We start from the raw sequence: 24,072 nt of genomic DNA on the forward strand, positions 1-24,072 counted from the left end.
TCCTCACATTGTCGGGAAAATGCCCTTTCCTGATGCCTTTCTTTAGGCTTTAATTGAAAACATTTTATTTTCTAGAAAAAAGCTTTAGCTCAGGATGTTTGAGTGTAGGTCATTCCTTTGGTAGGATATTGTCATTCTGAGGATTGACCACACCACCTCTGTATTTAAGCCCTGCCACAATCACACAGCTGTGACACTGTAAATCTTTTAATCGTTTATTACATTTCATGTGCTGACAGTTATATTTTTGTGTGTGACACTTACATATTATCTGTTAAAAAATTTTCACTTTAGTTGTGTTACCTTTAAAGAGGATTGTATTCTATCATGCCTGTTGATTTGTAGGTGAGTGGGCTATTAAAGTCAGTGTTATTTAGGGCTATCCACTAGTTCTGTGATTTGCAATGATTCTCCTTCACATTTGTTGTGGAGCTTTTGAATATAGCGTCAAATGGCCACATATATCCCATGCTTACCTGATTCTTAGGTGAGTAGGACAGAGTGCTTTAATGAAGCTATAATCTTCAGAATTCTAGCTTGCAAAGGAGATTGCAGAAGGATAAGACTTGTGCTTTTCAATTTTGTCTTTTAAATGTTATTTTAAAAATTGGCTTTATATGATACTCTTTTTCTGCTGAGTAACAGTATTTTACAGAACTTGGACTAGATGACTTCTAAGCTTAAATGATCACTTGATGCTTTTTTTCTGAATTAGGAACTCAGCTTATCACATTTCAAAGTCATAATTCCTGAATACATAACATCTTTTTTTCATGTAAAGACTGCTTTAAAAAACACATGGAAGGTCGGGCGTGGTGGCTCACACCTGTAATCCTAGCACTTTGGGAGGCCCAGGCGGGCAGGTTGCCTGAGTTCAAGAGTTCAAGACCACCCTGGGCAACATGGCAAAACCTGCCTCTACTAAAATATAAAAAATTAGCCGGGCGTGGTGGTGGGCACCTGTAATCCCAGCTACTTGGGAAGCTGGGGGATGAGAATCACTTGAGCCCTGGAGGCAGAGGTTGCAGTGAGCCAAGATAGTGCCATTGCACTCCAGCTTGGGCTACAGAGTGAGACTGTGTCTCAAAAAAAAAAAAAAAAAAGCCACAAAACAACAACAACAAAAACACACGGAAACATTTTCTTTGGACACCTTAGTATTTCCCCTTCAGATAATTCCTTTGTTTAAACTCAGAACTGGCATTTTCTCTCTTTGAAAAGATTCAGGACAAATACTCCTTTAAGATAAGCAGAAACAGTGAAAGAGTATTTGATTATCAGGAATTTGATAGGCTTAGAATAAATAGTTGCTTCTTAATGTCATTTCAGAAGATGAATATTTATTAATAGATGCCAACTGAGATATCATTAAAATTGGTTACTACTACTTTGAAAAGCTTCCCAGTTCCAAACTTCAGCAGGCCTCTTCACAATTCAACAGTGCTTAATTGGGACTTGCGTGATAGATACGATTCCCAATTGTGTAGCAGAGTGTGCTGCTTAGCTACCTATTCTGTTAGCATTCGTGTGTTAACTGAAAATCATAATCTCCTTAAGTTTCGTTGAGCGTCTCTGTGGACAAGACACTGTGAGGGATACAAAATCAGATTGGCTTTATTCAAACCATTGGGGTATTATTTTTATTTTTTGCCTTTTTTCCATGTGTTCTAAAGGAATTAGAGTTTGAATATAACTATAATGGGGGATAGAAATTTACATGTGCCATGAAGGGAATGCAGAAAAGTGCCATGGGAGCTCAGAAGTGGAGAAAGGAATTTTTTTTCTTGGAAGCAGGAGTAACTTCATGAAGCATTTATTTCAACTTAGAGATAGTAGGCAATGCTGTAAGGGGAGTGTGGCTGCAGGGAAAGTGTTCGGGGCAGACTGGGAGAAAGGGAGGGAATAAATTCAGCCATTGTTATGGCATAATGATCAAAATTTATTTTCAGCCCCTCTTTCACTTAAAAGTTGAGACTGCTTAACTTCTTTTAATCTTTAATCTTAAACTTTTAAATGCCATTTGATCTTTAAAAAGATATGTTTTAATAGTATATTTTAAGTCTCTGTATTTTTCTTATTAGAATATACAGAGGCTATAACCTACTACCAAGCATAACAGATGTCACTATGGAAAATAACCTTTCAAGAGTTATTGCAGCAGTTTCTCATGAACTGATCACATCAACCACGAGAGCACTCACTGTAAGTCTCTTTCTTGATTGGTCTTAATGAAATTATAATAATTTTTCGTGACTTGTATGGCCAGTTAGTTTTATGGTCATCTTATGGTGAGGTGCTTGTATTAGAGCTCTTACTTATCTGTGGGGCTTGCTAAGAAATTGTGTTTCTGTGAAAAGGATCTTAGCTTACTCCAGGAATTTAAATAACTATTTTTTTCTGATTATTAAAGTAATACATGCCAAAAGTAAAAAAATTCAGCCAATTTAGGAAGACATAAAAATGAAAATAAGCCAGGCGTGGTGGCTCACACCTGTAATCCCAGCACTTTGGGAAGCCGAGGTGGGGGGCTCACTTGATGTCAGGAGTTCGAGACCAGCCTGGCCAACATGGTGAAACCCAGGGCTCACTTGATGTCAGGAGTTCGAGACCAGCCTGGCCAACATGGTGAAACCCATCTCTACTAAAAATACAAAAATTAGCTGGGCGTGGTGGCGGGTGCCTGTAATCCCAGCTACTCGGGAGGCCGAGGCAGGAGAATCGCTTGAACGTGGGAGGCAGAGCTTGCAGTGAGCCGAGATCAAGCCACTGCACTCCAGCCTGTGCAACAGAGCGAGACTTTGTTTCCAAAAAAAAAAAAGAGAAAGAAAACTACTGTCACCTGCATTGGTAATGTATCAGAAGTTTAAAATGTCTCGATTATAATTAACTCAGTGACCTGGTAATATATACTAAGGGAAAAATATTTATAATTTACTTTTTAAATTTATTTTTATTTTTTGAGACGGAGTTTTGCTTTTGTTGCCCAGGCTGGAGTGCAATGGCACAATCTCAGCTCACCACAACCTCCGCCTCCCGGGTTCAAGCGATTCTCCTGCCTCAGCCTCCCGAGTAGCTGGGGTTACAGGCATGTGCCACCACACCCAGCTAATTTTGTATTTTTAGTAGAGATGGGGTTTCTCCATGTTGGTCAGGCTGGTCTCAAACTCCTGACCTCAGGTGATCCACCCGCCTTGGTCACCCAAAGTGCTGGGATTACAGGCGTGAGCCACCACACCTGTCTTTACATTTTTATAATAATAATTTATGTTGCTGACATTAGAAAAGAACCATAATATCCAAGAATTCAAGAACAATTAAATTATGTACATATGCTAGTGTATAGTGTGATGCTTTGGAGAATTTTTAACAATGTGGAGATATATAATCTGAATTGTAATATTGAGTGAAAAAAGGCAGAATACAAACCTAGTAGGGGGTATAGTCGGATTTCAGTTAAGAAAAATAATATTTACATATATACATTCCTCACATTGGCAGATAATCACCAAGATAAATTTTGGGATTGTGGATGATTTTTGTGTTCTTTATATTTTTCAGGTATTCTCAAATTTTCTAAAATGAGCAAGTATAACTTTTGTCATCAGAAAAAATAATATACAAAAGTGATGTTAATTTGTTGGTGACCAGGTTAAACCTTTTTATTTTTATTATTATTTTTTGAGATAGAGTCTCGCTCTGTTGCCCAGGCTGGAACGCAGTGGCGTGATCTTGGCTCAGTGCAGCCTCTGCTTCCCGGGTTCAAACGATTCTCCAGCCCCAGCCTCCTGAGTGGCTGGAATTACAGGTGCCGGGGACCACACCTGGCTAATTTTTGTATTTTTAGTAGAGGTGGGGTTTCACCAGGTTGGTCAGGCTGGCCTCGAACTCCTGACCTTGTGATCTACCCTCCTCGGCCTCCCAAAGTGCTGGGATTACAGGCGTGAGCTGCTGCGCCCAGCCAAACCTTTTTATTTTATTTGACAAAAGAAATACTTGCATGTTATAGAAAACTAAATATTGTTTGGGCTGTCTGCGGTATGGTCTTCTCTTGATTTGTTCAAAATATTGTAAACTTTGATTTGTTCAAAATATTGTAAACTTTGATTTGTTCAAAATATTGTAAACTTTGCTTATTTTTTTTTGTTCTTCCCTTGATTTGTTCAAAATATTGTAAACTTTGCTTATTTTTTTTTGTTCTTCCCTTGGTTTGTTCAAAATATTGTAAACTTTGCTTATTTATTTTTATTGTGGCTGACATGTGTCAGACACTGTTGTAGGCCTGGGATGTAAAAACAGGATTCCTGCCCTTACGGTCTCTGGAGGCTGGTCAGGGAGATGATGTGGTCAGCTGGAGCTCTGCTCCTAAGGTTGTGCAGGGGCAGTTGAGAGGCGGAAGGGTGGGACAGCATTTCAGGGTGTGGGCAGCACAGGAGTCTCTCTTCATTGGGATATAATTGCCATTCCGATAACATGTATTTGAGTTGTCTAAAGTAGGAAGTTGTACCATGGTGGGACAGATATCCCGTGGTTATCATACACAGATCTCAGTTCTCATTGTTTGTACTTTTTATAAAGGGTAAAAGGAGATATAATTCAATAAACCTTTGTGGTGTTTGGGTGTGATTTTATTGTTTCTTTGTTCTATAGTTTGGATGCTGTGAAGCTTTGTGTCTTCTTTCCACTGCCTTCCCAGTTTGCGTTTGGAGTTTAGGTTGGCACTGTGGGTATGTATTTTCCTCAGTATGTATTAATAGTTGTCTACAACAGTATAATATAAACGTAGTTATTAGGATGCCCTTTTTCTTTCTTTTTAAGTCTTTTATCAGTTTGGCTTTTGGAAAAATATCTGATAGAATACTTGTTTCTGCTGTATTAGTTGTGTGAGACTAGTGACAGGAGCTGTGGGAATTGAATGCCAAATGTTCTTAGGCATTTTTGGGAATTTGAGAGTGTGATCTTCAAGTTCATCTAGGGGAATTTTCATATGCTGGCAAAATACTTTTCTCATTAGCTTGATTCTTTCCAGAATTATTTGCTGCATATTAGAAGTTTAGGAACCTTTTTTCACTTAAATGTGACCTAACATATGAAATGGTGATGATTTAGGAACTACTGTACTTACATTAACAGCTTTTACTTAAAAATGTTTTTCCCCCAGTAGATGACCCTACTCACATCTGGGAAATAATTTCAAGTCTTCTCCAGCATTCAGGAATAAGCTTTCATTCTGTGTATCAATTACTGAGAATGATTTTGGTGACTCACATCACATTTGAGAAGTAAACCTGTAGATTTCTTGTGTGTGTCAGTGAATAACCAGCTGACATTTGCTTGAAGTGGATTACATTCTCCGCTCTAGAATGATTGCTTTCCCGCCTTCCTCACATATAGACTGAGCAACTATGGTTTCTAGTCATAGGTCCGGCACTGGGCTTGACTTCTGAGCAACTTTGGCATTGGAGTAAAATGTATTAATTTAAAGAAAGCTAAAAATTCATTCAAGTAAACATACAGTTCTAATACTTTTTAAAATTTAAAATATAGATAGATTTAAGTGATAAAAAAGAAAATGAGTAGACACCATAATCCTCATTTCTGTATCTGTTCACAAGGGGTTGATATTTATGAGTTCTATTCTCCATACCCATTCTGTGTTCTCTTAATCCTCACTCAGCACCTCAGGTGGTTGGGATTCAGTTCTTGGTAGTTTGACTTATACTCTCTTTTCTAGGGGATTGAGCCCTGGGTAGTCCTCCTTATATGAGATTGCAATTTGTCTTCCAATAACTTTTACTACAAGATATGGGGTATTAAAGGATACTATTGGGGAACCAAGATAATATTAGTATCAGGAAAACTAACCACGTCAGACCTGCCCCATTGGGTATCAAGTATACTATTTTTCCATAGTAATAAAGAGCTCACCCCAGCCAATTCTCTTTTATTTTGGGCCTGTTTATTCAATGGCATTAAGATGCCCAAATGTCTGGGTAGCTATCTCATCTCCAATTCAGCAGAACCATTGTCATATGCCCTAGTGGAAGCATTCCTTCATTGGACACTTAGGCCCCAGTACTTTTATTCAGATCTACTACCTGATTTCATTTCTCAAATGATTTTTATGGAGCTTTAATTTATAGGAAAGTTGTTAGTTGATTAACAGTAAAACAGTTTCTGAGCTGGTATAAAACATATTGTGACACGCTTTTCTCTTGGAATTGCAAGAGAAAGGAAGACTGTTGTTTGCTTGAAATTTTTCTATAATTTGACCTTGCAAATGTCTGCTTCCAGAGTGCCTCCACTGAGCGCCTCCGATGAGTCTAGGAAGAGCTGTACCGTTGGGATGGCCACGATGATTCTGACCCTGCTCTCGTCAGCTTGGTTCCCATTGGATCTCTCAGCCCATCAAGATGCTTTGATTTTGGCCGGAAACTTGCTTGCAGGTACTGAGTTGAAGCAGGGACTCTGAGGCTTGGATTTTGATTTCCTTAGGGGGAATGGGGGTGGTGAGCATATGAGGGGAAAATACTAAAAGGTCATCGCCAGTGATGGCTTGTCCCTTTAGTCAAATTTCAGATGTTACCTATATGCACAAACACATGCAGCTGTTCTGTGCTGAATATTTTGAAGTGGCCTCTTCCCAGTATAGCCCCTCAGTTAACTACAAATAAACTCATTTTGAATTTCATCTTAGTGGGCACCATATGCCAGTACTGCCTCAGGCACTGGGATGGTAAGAAAGTATAAAGTATGGACTCCATTCTCAAGTTGGTTTTAGATTAGAGGGGATACATGTAAACAAAAGTGCAGTGGTCACACAGAGTGGCCATGATCACTCTCCTTGGGCAGATTTATGGGCTGATAGGAAAGGGCACAACAGGGAGAGGGTGCAGCACTGTGGCGATGATAACGGAGGATGTGGCCAGCAAGGAAGACGGAGTCCATTGAAATTGATTTTGGGAGAAGTTGCCAATGTCCATGAAATAATCGGGACCTGTGTTCTTTGCTTTAGGAGGCTATAGGAGAGTTTCGTGAAAGGGACTAAAAGATGAGTATTTTAATAAGATCATTCAGCCAACTTGAATGTGGGCTGGAGGAGAAGGTAGAGAGACTCAGGAGATTAATGTTGACGCTAAGGCAAGAGATGGGGAGTCTAAACCAAGATAATGGCTTTGGGATTGTAGGGAAGACACTGATCGTAAGAGAGTGAAGGAGGCAGAATTGCCAGGCCTGGGTCACCAACTGAACTTCGGTTGTGAAGACCAAGAAACCTGGGATGACTTCACATCCTGGGCAGGTGTGTGGTGGTGACAGTCATGGAAATTGGGAACACAGATTTGTGGGGAAGACATCAGTTTGAGTTTGAGTTTGGCTTATCCGTTGAATATCAGACACAGATGTCTGGCCAACTCTCAACATAGATTAGGGTCTTAAATGACTTCAGTTCCCCAAGCAATTTGTCCTTCCCATACTGTTGGGCTAGAGAGGTAATATCTATGCCCATATCACAGCCAGTGCTCCTAAATCTCTGAGAAGTTCATGGGCCTCTGAAGAAGAAGCCAACCCAGCAGCCACCAAGCAAGAGGAGGTCTGGCCAGCCCTGGGGGACCGGGCCTTGGTGCCCATGGTGGAGCAGCTCTTCTCCCACCTGCTGAAGGTGATCAACATTTGTGCACATGTCCTGGACGACGTGGCTCCTGGACCTGCAATAAAGGTAATGTCCCACTTAGGTGCTGGATTAATATAGCCTTAATGACTGTGGGTTTCCAGACTATCTTTATTTAGTAATCTGTCCCTTCTTTATTCTCTTTTGCTTTAAATGAACAAAATTGCTCAGATTGTGACACTAAATTTAACATCAAAATGTGACCATGTGGCCGGGTGCAGTGGCTCATGCCTATTATTCCAGTACTTTGGGAGACTGAGGTGGGCAGATCACTTGAGGCCAAGAGTTCAAGACCAGCCTGGCCAACATCACAAAACCCCATCTCTACTAAAAATACAAAAAAATTAGTTGGGCGTGGTGGCACATGCCTGTAGTCCCAGCTACTTGGGAGGCTGAGGCAAGAGAATTGCTTGAACCTGAGAGGTGGAGTTTGCAGTGAACCTTGATTGTGCCACTGCATTCCAGCCTGGATGACAGAGTCAGGCTCTGTCTCAAAAGAAAAAAAAAATGTGACCATGTGTTTTACAGCTCCTTTGGTATCATCAGTCACTGTTACCCCTAAGAGGGAAATACCTAGCTTTAGTTTTAGGTTTCCATCATTAGCCAAGAAAGCTCAGAATTGGTTTTCCTGGCTAAGTACCTCATTGCTGTCTCCTTAAATCTTAGTTAATGGCTACTGTCCTGGCTAGCATAGTTATAGAGCATGTCCATGGTTGTAGAATGTTCTGCCAATCTCAGGGACAGTTTTGCTTTTCTGTGAAGCAATAAAATCAACTTCAAAACAAATGTTAACTGTTTGCACAATGGATTTAAGATAGACCAGTTCACATACTTTTTTTTTTTTTTGAGACGGAGTTTCACTCTTGTTGCCTAGGCTGGAGTGCAATGGTGCGATCTCAGGTCACTGCAACTTCTGCCTCCTGGGTTCAAACGATTCTCCTGCCTCAGTCTCTAGAGTAGCTGGGATTACAGGCATGCACCACCACACCCAGCTAATTTTTTTGTATTTTTAGTAGAGACGGGGTTTCACCATGTTGGTCAGGCTGGTCTCAAACTCCTGACCTCAAGTGACCTACCCGCCTTGGCCTCCCAAAGCGTTGGGATTACGAGCGTGAGCCACCACGCCCAGCCTAAGATAGACCAGTTCACTTACTGTTATATCTGTTTACTCTCTCTTTGCTGTGTCTTCTACCTTTAAAAATCTCCCCACTAACTTCGCATTCTCCTTTAGCTGCCATCAGTCACTTCCCTTCTCTGCAAACATCTCTGGAGAGTCTCAGCCTCAGCCCACAGAGCTTCCCACTGCTCTGAGGTGGACCTTGTTTGCAAGACTTCTTGGCCCTCTTGGCCTGGACCCTGTCTACTACTTCAGCCATCCTTCCTTAACCATCGCTAGTGGTTTTTGTTGCCACCCTCCATAGCAGCGTTTCCCTTCCAGATCATGTCTTTACATCTCTGGGCACTGCTCTGGTCCTGCCTGCCTTTCCCTCTCTGTACCCTGCAGGCCGCTGCTGCCATCTTGAGTGTCCTCTTCACTTGGCTTTCAGAGGGCCCACAGAGTTTCCCACTGCTCTGAGGTGGACCTTGTTTGCAAGACTTCTTGGCCCTCTTGGATTACTGCACTAGCCTTTTGTTTTGGAAACAGCATTTTTTTTTTAATTTAATTTTATTTTTTTGAGATAGGATGTCACTCTGTTGCCCAGGCTGGAGTGCAGTGTCATGATCGTAGCTCGCTGTGGCCTTGATCTCCCAGGCTCAAGCGATCCTTCTGCCTCAGCCTCCTCAGTAGTTGGGACTACAGGTGTGCACCACCATGCCCAGCTAGTTTTTTGATTTTTTTTTCTTTTTTCTTTTTTTTTGAGACAGAGTCTCACACTGTCGCCCGGACTGGCACAATCTTGGCTCACTGCAACAACCTCCGCCTCCCAGGTTCAGGTGATTCTCCTGCCTCAGCCTCCTGAGTAGTTGGGATTACAGGCGCCTGCCACCACAACTTTTTGTATTTTTAGGAGAGACGGGGTTTCACCATGTTGGCCAGTCTGGTCTCGAACTCCTGACCTCGTGATTCGCCTACCTCAGCCTCCCAAAGTGCTGGGATTACAGGCATGAGCCACTGCTCCCAGCCAGGAAACAGCATTCTTGAGATAATTCATATAATTCACCCATTTAAAGTATTCTCTTTAGTATGCCCACAGAGTTGTGCAGCCATCACCAGAATCAGTTTTAGAACCCACAAAGGAACTCTGTACCCTTCACCCAAAACCTTCCATGCCCCCAGCTGCAGGCAGCCACTGACCTACCTTCTGTCTCTGTGACTCTGCATCTTCTGGACATTACTGTGGATGGGCTTATACAGTCAGTGAGATTGTGACTGGTGCCTTCTACCAAGCAGGGTTTTCAGTGCAGTAGCCTTTCTTTCTTTTTTTTTTTTTTTAAATTGAGACGGAGCTTCTGCCTCCCAGGTTCAAGCGATTCTCCTGCCTCAGCCTCCCAAGTAGCTGGGACTACAGGCCCATGCCACCATGCCTGGCTAATTTTTTTTTTTTTTGTATTTTTAGTAGAGATGGGGTTTCACCATGTTAGCCAGGATGGTCTTGATCTCCTGACCTCATGATCTGCCCACCTCGGCCTGCCAAAATGCTGGAATTACAGGTGTGAACCACCACACCTGGCTAACCTCTCATGTACTGTCTGCAGTTCTTCCCTGATGCCTTCCAGTCCCTGCACCCGATTGTAGCCCCTCATCCTATTATGGTTTAAGGTGACTGTCTTAGTCACCATGGGTTGCCATAACAAAATACCATAGCCTGGGTGGCTTCAACAACAGAATTTACTTCTCACAGTTCTGGAAGTTAGGAAGTTCAAGATCTAGGACTTTCACCTTGCCCTCACGTGGTGAGGGGGTGAGGGAGCTCTCTGGTGCCTCTTATATGTGGACGCTAATCTCATTCATGAGGGTCTGCCCTCATGCCCCAGTCACCTCTCAAAGGCCCCACCTCCTAATACCATCACCCTGGTAATTAAGTTTCAGTGTATGAATTTGGGGGACTATAGACATTGAAACCATAACAAGCACTTTTCTAAAAGATCAGGGAGTGAGTAAGTACCAGAGCTAGGACCTCAATTCCACCTCTCGGTCATCTTGCCTTCACTCTGCTCCATGATGGCTGCCTCCTAGAGTGATGGGAGCCTCCATGTTTTATATTCTCTCATGTGTTGTGTATTGGAGAGAGTTCAGACTTTATGAATACATCTGGATTTGTTGACTTCTAGCTTTGCTGGTAACCAGCTGTGACCTTGAGTAAATTACTTCATCTCTGAGCCTGTTTCCTCTTTTTGAAAAGGGAGTTTAAAATGCTGTTTTGGGTTGGGCATGGTGGCTCATGCCTGTAATTCCAGCACTTTGGGAGGCTGAGATGGGAGGATCACTTGAGCTTGGAGTTCAAGACCAGCCTGTGCATCATAGTGTGAGATCCTGTCTCCTCAAGAAATTAAAAAATTAACTGGGTGAGGTAACGTGTGCCTTTGGGCCCATCTACTCTGGAGGCTGAGGTGGGAGGATTGCTTGAGCCTGGGAGGTTGAGGCTGCAGTGAACTATGATTGCGCCCCATCCCGGGTGGCGAGTGCAGTGAACTATGATTGCGCCCCATCCCGGGTGGCGAGTGAGACCCTATCTCAAAAAAAAGAAAAAAAAAAATGCTGCTTTGCACCCCTTTCTCATGTCATGGTGTCATGGCTAACATCAAATGCCCTGGTTTGCTGTTGGAGGGCGTGGGCCTAGGGGCTCCCTGAGGACTCCTTCCATCTTCAACTTGTTCTCTGTGTACCTGTTAGCAAGTTGTGGGCCAGTCCCTGCCATGTACCATTGTGTGGGTAAAAGTAAATAAAATGTGTACAGTGTCTGAACTGTACATATAGGGGTCCAAGAACAAAATGAATGACATGGGTTAGCTCTTTCTAATAAATGGTAAAACCAAATATTCTAATTTTCAGTTTTGTTATACTTCCATCACATGTTTTTGTTTTTTGTTTTTGTTTTTCTGTTTTAGGCAGCCTTGCCTTCTCTAACAAACCCCCCTTCTCTAAGTCCCATCCGACGAAAGGGGAAGGAGAAAGAACCAGGAGAACAAGCATCTGTACCGTTGAGTCCCAAGAAAGGCAGTGAGGCCAGTGCAGGTAGGAAACAGTGTGGGGAAGGGAGGGACAGGAGTGCAGCATCTGTCATGTAGCAACATAGGATTTAAGTAACTTGGTGTTTTAGAGAAATATAATACACATCAGTAAAGTGAGAGAAGGTTTCTCCAGGTGCGGTTCAAGATATTAGAAACTAATGACTAATATACACAGACCACCTTTTGGTCTGAAGCATCTCTAAGTGCCACCTGCTGACACGCAGCCCCTGCAGCCTCCAGGCTTCCAGCCCCAGCACGGAGCCTCACTCTCCTGTGCTTCCCTGGTTGCAGGTGAGGGCTGGAGAGGCCTCCTGATTTTCAGTAAGGGAAGTGGTGTAGATGCTTAGGAATAGATATAGTGAGTGAAAAAATTGATTCTGATATGTCAAAATTTCTGTTTGGAAATGGAATATTTACATTTGGAAGAACTAAAGGAGAGATAAACTGGGGATAAAGTCATCTGAGTTGGAGGAGCTTAAACCATGCACAAGTTTGGAGGACCTTTTTTTTACCCATGAAAAGGTCAGAACAGAAGGGGCTAGGATTTAGTTGTGACTGCGGTTTTTCGAATTCACATCCATACTGCTCTTGGAGGGCAGTGGCAGGGGCAGGAGAGGAGCCTGGCAAAGCATGAAGTGACTGCTGCTGCCTCTGCTATCTGGGTCGCCTGGCTGCCTGTCTGTACAGTCTCCCTCCAAACCCATTCTCACGCTGTCTCTTGGTGCCCAGGGGCCAGTGATAGTTCTCCCGTTTGTTTTGTGTATATAGCATTTATATCAAGGCTATTTATTTATTTAGAGACAGAGTCTTGCTCTGTCGCCCAGGCTGGAGTGTAGTGGTGCAATCTCGGCTCATTGCAAGCTCCGCCTCCCAGGTTCAAGCAATTCTCTTGCCTCAGCCTCCCAAGTAGCTGGGACTACAGGTGTGCACCACTACACCTGGCTAATTTTTTGTATTTTTTTTAGTAGAGACAGGGTTTCACCATGTTGGCCAGGATGGTCTTGATCTCCTGACCTTGTGATCCACCAACCTCAGCCTCTCAAAGTGCTGGAATTACAGGCATGAGCCACTGCACCTGTCCTATTTATTTATTTTTAATTGACAAAATTGTATATATCTATAGTATACAACATGATGTTTGAAATATGTATACATTGGCCAGGCGCAGTGGCTCACACCTGTAATCCCAGCACTTTGGGAGGCCGAGGTGGGCAGATCATGAGGTCAGGAGTTTGAGACCAACCTGGCCAGCATGGTGAAACCCCGTCTCTACTAAAAATACCAAAAAAAAAAGTGAGCTGGGCCATGGTGGCGTGCGCCGGTAGTCCCAGCTACTTGGGAGGCTGAACCAAGAGAATTGCTTGAACCCAGCAGGTGGAGGTTTCAGTGAGCTAAGTTCATGCCATTGCACTCCAGCCTGGGTGACACAGGGACACTCTGTCTCAAAAAAAAAAAAAAAAAAAAAAAAGAAATACATATGCATTGTGGAATGGCTAATTAACCTATGCATCACCTCACATACCATTGTTTTGTGGTGAGAACACTTAAAATCTACTCTTTCAGTGATTTTTCTGCATATGGTACATTGGTAGTAACTGCAGTCACCATGCTGTACAGTAGATCTCGTGAACTCATTCCTCCTGTCTATAAATGAAATTTCGTATCCTTGACCAACACATTAAAGGATTTTTTTCTTGAGACAGAGTCTTGCTTCTTCACCCAGCCTGGAGTGCAATGGCACGATCTCATCTCACTGCAACCTTCGCCTCCCAGGTTCAAGCGATTCTCCTGCCTCAGCCTCCCAAGTAGCTGGGATTACAGGCACGTGCTACCACACCCGGCTAATTTTTGTATTTTTAGTAGAGATGGAGTTTCACCATATTGGCCAGGCTGGTCTTGAACTCCTGACCTCAAGTGATCCACCTGCCTTGGCCTCCCAAAGTGCTGGGATTACAGGTGTGAGTCACTGCACCTGGCCTAGAGCGTTTTAAAAGATGCTCTTTTCTAAGGTTTGACTGTAGTACAGGAGGAAGATTTACCTGTTGAAAAACCTCAGCCTTTACAAGTGTAAAATTATCAGTATATGACTATCATCTTTCTGATGAATTAAATAAACTAAGGACTCCAAGTCAAAAGTCTTCAAACTGGAGTAGAATAGTTGTATATAGTGCTTGGCACTTTAATATTTAGTATCGGTTTAATGATAATGTTTGTGCCCTTACTGTCTTTTTTTTTTTTTTTTTTTTGAGACGGAGTCTCGCTCAGTCGCCCAGGCTGGAGTGCAGTGGCCGGATCTCACGGATCTCAGCTCACTGCAAGCTCCACCTCCCGGGTTTACGCCATTCTCCTGCCTCAGCCTCCCGAGTAGCTGGGACTACAGGCGCCCGCCACCTCGCCCGGCTAGTTTTTTTTTTGTATTTTTTAGTAGAGACGGGGTTTCCCGTGTTCGCCAGGATGGTCTTGATCTCCTGACCTCGTGATCCGCCCGTCTCGGCCTCCCAAAGTGCTGGGATTACAGGCTTGAGCCACCGTGCCTGGCCGCCCTTACTGTCTTTAAAACATTTTTACGTCATACCTGTTTGATTACTTGGTGTGCTCATGAAGTTGTTGGCCACTAGGGAATCTTAGGCTCAGAGAGGTTCTGGAATTGGTCAGTGGTCCTTGAATTAGCCGCTCCTATGATTCTCTAACTGATTTCTCAAAAAGCAAACAAGCAACCACAGCAAAACAGCTGTGCACACCGCTCTTCTTATTTTGTTATTGTTTTAGTACTTAGGCTGTACTTACGTTTGTTAGTCAGTTTCTCGTTACTTCTAGTTAATCAAAAGATCAGAGATAATATTTGAGTGTTTTCGTACTAGAATGCTTTAAAAAAAAGTCATTATTTCCAGTAATCTCTTTAAAACTTGGCAAGTTATTTTGATCTAAAAGTTTATCTTTTGTGTGCACATTTTTAAAGCTTCTAGACAATCTGATACCTCGGGTCCTGTTACAACAAGTAAATCCTCCTCACTGGGGAGTTTCTATCATCTTCCTTCATACCTCAAACTGCATGATGTCCTGAAAGCTACACACGCTAACTACAAGGTATGGGCCTCTGCATCTTTTGAAAATATATATGCCCACATACTTATGTCTAGTGGATTGTTGATGTTTTTCTTATGATTTGTAGGATGTATAAGCCCTTTGAGATATGAGTTACAAATCGTGTTTTCAAGTTTGTTTGTCTTTCAGCTTTATGATAGCGTCTATCATACAGGTGTTTTGGATTTTTATATTGTTTGTAGTCATAGCTAAGATTGATTACAGTGAGAGGGCTAGAATGTGCAGCCAGGTTATTGGGGGAAGTGGCCTCGGTGGAGTCTGGAGGGATCCGTATACAGGCTTCCTTCCCTCCCGTGAGGCTCACACAAAAATACAGCAACCTGCTGGTCCTGCAGGTCCCCTCTGCCTAACATGAGCCACAATTCCAGACTCACAGAAGAAAAGCAGGCGTTCAGCATAAACCATGTGTTTCAAATAGTCTGGGCGTGGTGAGCCACTTGTTATCAGCTAGGGAAAGTTTTTATGTCAGTGTAAGGAACTGTTGACCAGATAACCCCAAGAGCCGGCCTTTCTGTCTAGGGATGTTTTAGTTTTCTAGTTCATTTTTTTTTTTTACTTTAAAATTTTCTATTCATCTGCAATTTGTTAGATATGAAGTATGCATCTAATTTAATTTTTGTTTTTGGTTGTCCCCAATGCTGTTCACAGAATAATTTTTCTGCACTAATTGGCTTGCGTTACTTACATTCTCATAGTTCTCTAGTTTCATTTATCATTTTGTTATATCAGTCTATCTGTCTGCTCATCTATTAGAAGCATCTTTTTTTTCCTTTTTTAGACAGTCTCGCTCTGTCCCCAGGCTGGAGTGCAGTGGTGCAACCATGCCTCACTGCAGTCTCAACCTCCAGGGCTCAAGTGATCCTCCCACCTCAGCTCCTGGGTACCTGGGACTACAGGCATGTGCCACCATAGCCAGCTACTTTTTACATTTTTTGTAGAGACAGGGTCTCCCTAAGTTGCCTGGGCTGGTCTCAAGTTCCTGGCTTAAGTAATCCATCCTCCTTGGCCTCCCAAAGTGCTGGGATTATAGGCGTGAGCAACTGCACCCGGCTAGAAGTATACTTCTTAATTATTCTAGCTTCATGGTATTTATGAGGGGATCAGTTCTCCTGTTCTTTAGAATTTTCTGGATATTCTTCTTTGTTGATTTTGGGATGTGAACAATAGAATCAACTTCTACTTGTAGATTAATTTAGGGAGAACTTATACCTCAGATGTTAAGTCACCCTGTCCAGAATGTGGGATGCTTTCCAATTTGTTCAAAACTTTTAAAATTACCTCAGAAGCACATGAAATTTAAAGGATTTTTAAAAAAACTTTAAAGATTATTTCACATAGCTCCTGCACATTTCTTGGTAAATGAATCCTCAGGTATTCCTCTGTTTTTGTTACTAATGGATACTCTCATGGTTTTTTTTTTTTTTGGTCCCTGAAAATCATTTGTCAAACTTATGTGGCTTCTTTTCTGAAGGATGTTTGATAATTTTGGAAGATATAGAAGTCTTCATATTTTACAAGGTTTGGAGTCTCTTTAAGCTGCATGGTTCTCATGTCAGCTCCCAAAGCAGAAGACGGCATGTCGAAAAATGCCATAGAGAAGCTACTTCTTTTCCACCTGTTTTCAGCTCATATCATCTTGAATTTCGGGGCACCTTTCTATGCTCCTAGTGCTTGCTGTCTATTTATTATTTTCCTTCCTGAATACCGTGAACTCCAGCATGTTCTGCTGTAATTCTGGCCTCCCTGGCATCTTGGACTCCTGTTGCCTTTGCTCTGTCATCCCCGCAGTCAGCTCCTGCTGCGCAGCTTCTCAGCTGAACTGTTTGGAGTGGCTGGCGGGTCTTGCTGGATCTTTGAGTATTGCCTCTGGTTTCCTTGGTTCCTTCTGCTGAGTTGCTCAGCGTCTCCACTCCCCATTTGTCGTGTGGCCCTTCCTGCTCTCCTCTGATTCCTTTTGTCTTCCCTGGTTTCTTGCTTTGGTTTTCAGTCTCCGCAGAACTTTTGCCACTCTTCTGAAAACCCGGAGGCTTTTTCATCTTAATTCTCATTTCATGACGTCTTTTCCCTTATTTGAGAGCTAGACCTTCCCATGGTGAGCTTCTCTTTCCAGAATTCCATGCCTTCTTTTCCCTCCCACTTACCTGTTGTCCAGGAGAGGCCAGATTGCTGTGCGCATTGGAGGAGAACCCTTTCTTCCCTGGGCTCTTCATTTCACATGACATCACCACATCACCTCATCCCTTGGACCCTCAGTGGTGGCACTGCTGGATTTTTCTTTCCTTTGGCTGGCCTTAGGGCACACCCAGGTTGACCCTAGCTTAGTCATGGTATTTAGATCCACTCACATTTTCAGTTTCTGTGTCTCTCTCTTGCCTGCTTCTGACTTTGCCCAGAGAAAGCTTCTCTTTCACAAGGGTTCTTAGATTTATGAGCATCTTCTTTCCTGAGGCAGTGTTTTTGCCAATATTTATTTTCCTAGTCAGTCTCGCCTTACCTTTCTTGTTATACATGGTGTCTTTGGTCCTGACCCATACTCTGAGTCTGTAAAATAGAATTGCTGTATAATTTAATTACATGAAATCCTTTAGAATCTTAATACATCTTACACCAGGGGTAATATTTTATTATATCCAAATTGAACAACCTTAGGTGAATTTGACAGTGATTTTTCCCAGGGATCCTAATGTATAAGGAATAGGACTTTGTATTTTCTATTTTTTGATATACCACATACCAGATACTGATCATGATGGACATTTAACCCTTTTTTTCTCACTATGAAAGAAAGTTAGGAATTACATCTTTCAGTAGTGCCAGTGTAACCTGAAAGATGCCTTTGAAAGAGTAGTTTTTGTATAGCTATCTGAAAGGAATTTCTTTCCAAGATATTTTCCCAGTGCTGACAACAAACACGCAGACACGCCCTACAAGGTCAATGTACAGCGCCGCACAGTGGAGGCATCTGCCGCAGCCGTTAATGTTTGTATCTTTGGTTGTACTTTACGAGATCTTGACGGGGCCAGTAACCGTGTGTTCTCTCCTTCACCTTCTCAAGGTCACCTTGGATCTTCAGAACAGCACGGAAAAATTTGGAGGGTTTCTTCGCTCAGCCTTGGACGTTCTCTCTCAGATTCTAGAGCTGGCCACACTGCAGGACATTGGGAAGGTCTGTGTCTTGTTTTGACGTGCGTCCTCTGGGCTGAGTTCATCTAGGATGGAGTCCGGTTCTCCAGGGTGCCTCCAGGAGACTCCTCCCTGCGCCACGGACTTGCATCACAGGACCCGAGTCTGACTCTGCCTTAGCCATGAAGTTTGGGGGGAAGGTTCTATTTGTATTCTGTTTTGTCTGTTATCATGTATTAGCTTAGACCCAGTTTAGTTTAGAAAATTAGTGGGTTTAAAAATGTGTTCATGGAGTCCTTTATTTCTTAATTTGACCTTTTCAAGTGGAAAGGGGCAAAACAGACAGATGAGGGGGCGGGGCGGGAGGTGTGACTTGCTCTTTTGTGCCTGAGGAAGTAACAGAGCTGGGGTTGACAGTTATATTCTCTGGTTTTATGTCCAGGAATTTCCCCTGCCGCACCCCTAGTTGATAGCGAAAATGTTCAAAACTATAGGAAAGTTAGAATGCTGTGGTAAACACTCTATTATGTACACACAACCCAGCTTCTGCAGTTGTTTGCGTTTGGCTACGTTTCCTTTCTATGTATATAGCCATCTCTCCATTTACCAGTACATCTTACTTTATAATGCATTTTAAAAGGAGTGACAGATGCCTCCCTCCACCAAATGTGTGTCTTCACGTGAAATACAGTATGTCTAATACACTTCATTTGTTCTTATGTCTTTGAATCTTTTTATTTGGACATGGACACAAGGTTACCTAGTTTTAATCGTTACATATGTTAGTGCTTCTTCTCTGTTATTCCTCATGTTTTTCCCATATATCTATTTAGTGTGCGCAGTTGTCATTTTTAATGGCTATCTAGTGTCCTGCTGTGTTGATACTCCATCGTTCCCTTAGAGTAAAACTTGTTGAGACTTCAGTAATGTCACCTGCTCGGTGAGACTTTCCTGGCCATCCTTTCAAAACTTGCTTCTCTCTGTACTCTCTTTTCCTGTTCATTTTTCTCTTTGACCCATAGCATCGTCTAACAGTCAACCTTTAAAAAAAAAAATAAATAAATAAATAAAGACTTCAGAGAAATGTCCAAATACATGGAGTCAGTTTGGGAATGAGAAATGAGGATTATAATCTGGGATGCATGGCATGTCCGGCTGCCAGTGCCTCTGGTGAAGGAAGGGGAAGGGGAAGCTGTTATTGTCAGAAAGGGAGAGAATCACGTAGGCTCCCTGGAAGCAGAGCTCGTTGGCTCCAGAGGCTGAAAGCCAGAGTTGTCGTCATTCACTGGTGGAATTGTAGGCACTGGGCAGGTGTTCATTTGAGAGTATTTTAACTGAATTGCTGCAGTCCTCCAGAATGGCTAGTGATAAATCTGGTCATAGAAACATGTATTCACGTGGAACATGCAAGCCATGCACAGCAGATGTGTAAAGGATGTACGGGAAGGGTTTCTTCTAGGGTTGTTGGAAAGTCTTTGGAAACAGCTCTAACCTGGGGCACATAAGCATGAACCCCATCTCCCTTTGTGCTTTCCTAGTCCAATTTTGTCTGGGTCTGACAAAGTGATTTGATCCCTGTATCTGCAACTTTCACAAAACATACTATTTATTTATTTTACTTCCTTGTCTTTTCAGTGCCTATAGCAGTGCCTGGAAGATTGTGGAATTTAGTGAACATTTGTTGAATGGATAGATATTCTTGTTAAAAATGAGTTTTAGTGTCTCATTTATCTTACATCCACACTGTGGTGGAGCCATATTAGCCCATTTGACACCATAACTCGAAGCTGAAAGATGTGACATTCTTGGGGCCAGATAAGTCAGTGGCAGAGCCTGAGTTAAGTCTCATAGATTTTCTTTTTTCTTTTTCTTTTTTGGTGGCTAGCTTTGGTTTTATTTTTATTTATTTATTTATTTTTATTATACTTTAAGTTCTGGGTTACATGTGCAGAACGTGCAGTTTTGTTATATAGGTATACGTGTGCCATGATGGTTTGCTGCACCCATCAACCTGTCACCTACATTAGGTATTTCTCCTAATGTTATCCCTTCCCTAGTCCCCTCACCCCGATGGGCCCCGGTATGTGATGTTCCCCTCCCTGTGTCCATGTGCTCTCATTGTTCAACTCCCACTTGTGAGTGACAACATGCAGTGTTTGGTTTTCTGATCTTGTGATAGTTTACTGAGAATGATGGTTTCTGGCTTCATCCATGTCCCTGCAAAGGACATGAACTCATCCTTTTTTATGGCTGTATAGTATTCCATGGTGTATATGTGCCACATTTTCTTAATCCAGTCTATCATCGATGGACATTTGGGTTGGTTCCAAGTCTTTGCTGTTGGGACTAGTGCCACGATAAACATACGTGTACATTTGTCTTTATTGTAGAATGATTTATAATCCTTTGGGTATATGCCCAGTAATGGGATTGCTGGGTCAAATGGTATTTCTAGTTCTAGATCTTTGAGGAATTGCCACACTATCTTCCACAATGGTTGAACTAATTTACACTCCCACCAACAGTGTAAAAGTGTTCCTATTTTTCCACAACCTCTCCAGCATCTGTTGTTTCATTAATTTTTAATGATCGCCATTCTAGCTGGTGTGAGATGGTATCTCATTGTGATTTTGATTTGCATTTCTGTAATGAACAGTGACGATGAGCATTTATTCATATGTCTGTTGGCTGCATAAGTGTCTTCTTTTGAGAAGTGTCTGTTCATATCCTTTGTCCATTTTTAGATGGGGTTGTTTGCTTTTTTTTTTTTTGTAAATTTGTTTAAGTTCTTTGTAGATTCTGGATATTAGCCCTTTGTCAGATGGTTAGATTGCAAAAATTTTCTCCCATTCTGTAAGTTGCCTGTTTACTCTGATGATAGTTTCTTTTGCTGTGCAGAAGCTCTTTAGTTTAATTAGATCCCATTTGTCAATTTTGGCTTTTGTTGCCTTTGCTTTTGGTGTTTTAGACATTAAGTCTTTGCCCATGCCTATGGCCTGAATGTTATTGCCCAGGTTTTCTTCCAGGATTTTTATAGTCCTAGGTCTTATGTTTAAGTCTTTGATCCATCTTGAGTTGATTTTTGTATAAGGTGTAAGGAAGGGGTCCAGTTTCAGTTTTCAGCATGTGGCTAGCCAGTTTTCCCAACACTATTTATTAAATAGGGAATCTTTTCCCCATTGCTTATGTGTGTCAGGTTTGTCAAAGATCAGATGCTGGTAGATGTGTGGTGTTATTTCTGAAGCCTCTGTTCTGTTCCATTGGTCTATATATCTGTTTTGGTACCATGCTGTTTTGGTTACTGTAGCCTTGTAGTATAGTTTGAAGTCAGGTAGCGTGATGCCTCCAGCTTTGTTCTTCTTGCCCAGGATTGTCTTGGCTATGCAGGCTCTTTTTTGGTTTCATATGAAGTTTAAAGTAGTTTTTTCCAATTCTGTGAAGAAAGTCAGTGGTAGCTTGATGGGGATAGCATTGAATCTATAAATTACTTTGGGTAGTAAGGCCATTTTCACAATATTGGTTCTTCCTATCCATGAACATGGAATGTTTTTCCATTTGTTTGTGTCCTCTCTTATTTCCTTGAGCAGTGGTTTGTAGTTCTCCTTGAAGAGGTCCTTCACATCTCTTATAAGTTGTATTCCCAGGTATTTTATTCTCTTAGTAGCAATTGTGAATGGGAGTTCACTCATGATTTGGCACAATCTCAGCCCACTGCAACCTTTGCCTCCTGGGTTCAAGGAATTCTCCTGCCTCAGCCTCCAGAGCAGCTGGGATTACAGGCACCTGCCACCATACCTGGCTAATTTTTTGTATTTTTAGTGGAAACGGGGTTTTACCACATTGGCCGGGCTAGTCTCGAACTCCTGACCTCGTGATCCACCCACCTCAGCCTCCCAGAGTGCTGGGATTACAGGCTTCAGCAACTGCGCCCAGCCAGATTTTCAGATCTCCCTCTCTTTGCCCTAAACCACTGTGCTTAGTAAGAAGTCTTTAGTGGCCAGCAGTCTCCATGTGTAACACATTGTAGCAAAATGGAAAATATTACATGTTTTAAATTTGAGTGTGAGATATACTGAAATAAAAATCAGCAAAATGAGATTCTTTAAATAATAAGATTTTCTTTTTTGTATGTGGGTTTTTTTTAACATTATTATTATGACTGTCATATATAGAAATGGCTGTTTTTCAACTACAGTCAGTGAATGTATCAAATGCTGCCTTATCCAAATAATAAAAGTAAGTGATTAACAAGTCACAATTTAGTGAAGATTGATGTTAGTTGATCTTTATATTCCTGAATTAGCCACATGGTTGTGTGTGTGTATATATGTTTAAAGGTACATATAGATAATAAGCTCATCTCTGAAAGTTTTTACATTTGGCATAAGAATAACTGGATAATTAAGCATCTTATTCTCTGGCCTGTGTCTTTACAGTTAAAGGTAGATTTACTCACCTCTCCTTTTTTGTTTTTCTCAGTTCATCTTTTTTGCTATTTCATGACGGAGGCCCATTTTACCTTTCTCGTATATCCTTTTGTTTGTACTTTGGAAGCCTCACCTGCTTAATTGTTGAGTTTTTAATCTGTGGTCTTTTAGAGGAGGTTGTGTAGGGTAGAAGCTTTCATAGGTTCTTCTTTGCACTTGGCCCTTGACTGTTTTGAGGAATCTCCCTCACTAACTCACAGCATAGCAAGGTTTGAGATCTCTTCTGCCACACAGCAGTTCTGAGGCAGCTGGAAAGATATGCAGATGCTCGGATTGTCAGGCCAGCCTTGAGATATACAAACTACTGAGCCTTATCTGTGACCTTGCTTAGGTGAAGGCATCAGAGCTCCTGCACCGACATGTGTAGGCCTCTGGATGTGTGCGGGGCTGGGTGTTGGGGTCTGAGCACAAGTGTAGCTGGAGAGGTGAGCTTGTTGTGGTGACGGGTATGAGCAAGTTTTCTTCAGACTTCTGTGAGTTTACCTCGTTCCAGGATTTAAAGGCACAGAGACCTTAGAATTAAAATAGAATCATTTTCTTTTTCTAAATAGCAACACTAGGAATAAAAAACAATAATTCCACATTCTTTACAGGTAATGTTTTGTTTTTCTTGTCTTCTAATCCTTATTTATTCCATACTTATTTTTATACGTATTTGAAATGTATTATGTGTTGGAGTTTTCTTTTTGCATTATATTATACACGGTTTTTCATGTAACTCCTTACTGTTCCATTTTATATGTTTTGTCTGGTTTATTTTAAGACTTTATCAGCAAATCGGGAAACTGTCTCTACAAAAACAAAAACAAAAGCAAAAATAGTTGGCCACAGTGGCATGCGTCTGTGGTCCCAGCTACTCGGGGCTGAGGTGGGAGGATTGCCTGAGCCCGGGAGGTTGAGGCTGCAGACAACCATGGTCGTGTCACTGCACTCCAGCGTGGGTGACAGACTTTATGCTGTCTATTTGGGGTGATTTGGTAATGATATGCCCTGATGTAGTTTTTTTATAGCTTGTGTTTCTTGTGCCTGGGTTTATTGAGCTTGGGTCTGTGGCTTCATAGTATTTTTAAAGTTTGGAAAATTTTAGGGCATTATTTCCCCAAAGATTTTTTTCTGCCCTGTTCCCCTCCTTTTTTTCCTCTCTTAAAGGGGCTGTGATTTCCTGAATGATTGCTTAGTGTTGTCCCATAGCTTATTGATGCTCTTTTCAGTGTTTTATGTGTTTTCTGTTTTCTATAGTTTCTATTATTGTGTTTGCAAGTTCTCTAATCTTTTCTTCTACGGTGTCTAATGTGTTGTTTATCTGTTAATCTATTGTTAATCCTGTCCAGTGTATTTTTTTTTTTTTTTTTTGAAACAGTCTCACTCTGTTGCCCATGCTGGAGTTTAGTGGTACGATCTCGGCTCACTGCAACCTCCACCTCCCAGGCTCAAGCAATTGTTCTGCCTCAGCCTCCCAAGTAGCTGGGACTACAGGCACGTGCCACCACACCTAGCTAATTTTTGTATTTTTATTAG

General features: G+C 42.0%; 1 protein-coding gene across 1 annotated transcript in view; it reads left to right on the forward strand.

The window, feature by feature from the left end:
- HTT (huntingtin) overlaps positions 1-24,072 on the forward strand; it is a 165,105-nt gene that overhangs the window by 65,362 nt on the left and 75,671 nt on the right. Inside the window, exons 23-29 of the mRNA XM_025385370.1 lie at positions 2,082-2,202; positions 4,648-4,724; positions 6,292-6,443; positions 7,512-7,714; positions 11,717-11,843; positions 14,799-14,926; positions 18,000-18,110. Coding sequence (XP_025241155.1) covers positions 2,082-2,202; positions 4,648-4,724; positions 6,292-6,443; positions 7,512-7,714; positions 11,717-11,843; positions 14,799-14,926; positions 18,000-18,110 — 919 coding nt within the window. The remainder of the gene's footprint in view (positions 1-2,081; positions 2,203-4,647; positions 4,725-6,291; positions 6,444-7,511; positions 7,715-11,716; positions 11,844-14,798; positions 14,927-17,999; positions 18,111-24,072) is intronic.

Source organism: Theropithecus gelada, chromosome 5 (genome assembly GCF_003255815.1).
Source record: "Theropithecus gelada isolate Dixy chromosome 5, Tgel_1.0, whole genome shotgun sequence".
Lineage (NCBI taxonomy): Eukaryota > Metazoa > Chordata > Mammalia > Primates > Cercopithecidae > Theropithecus > Theropithecus gelada.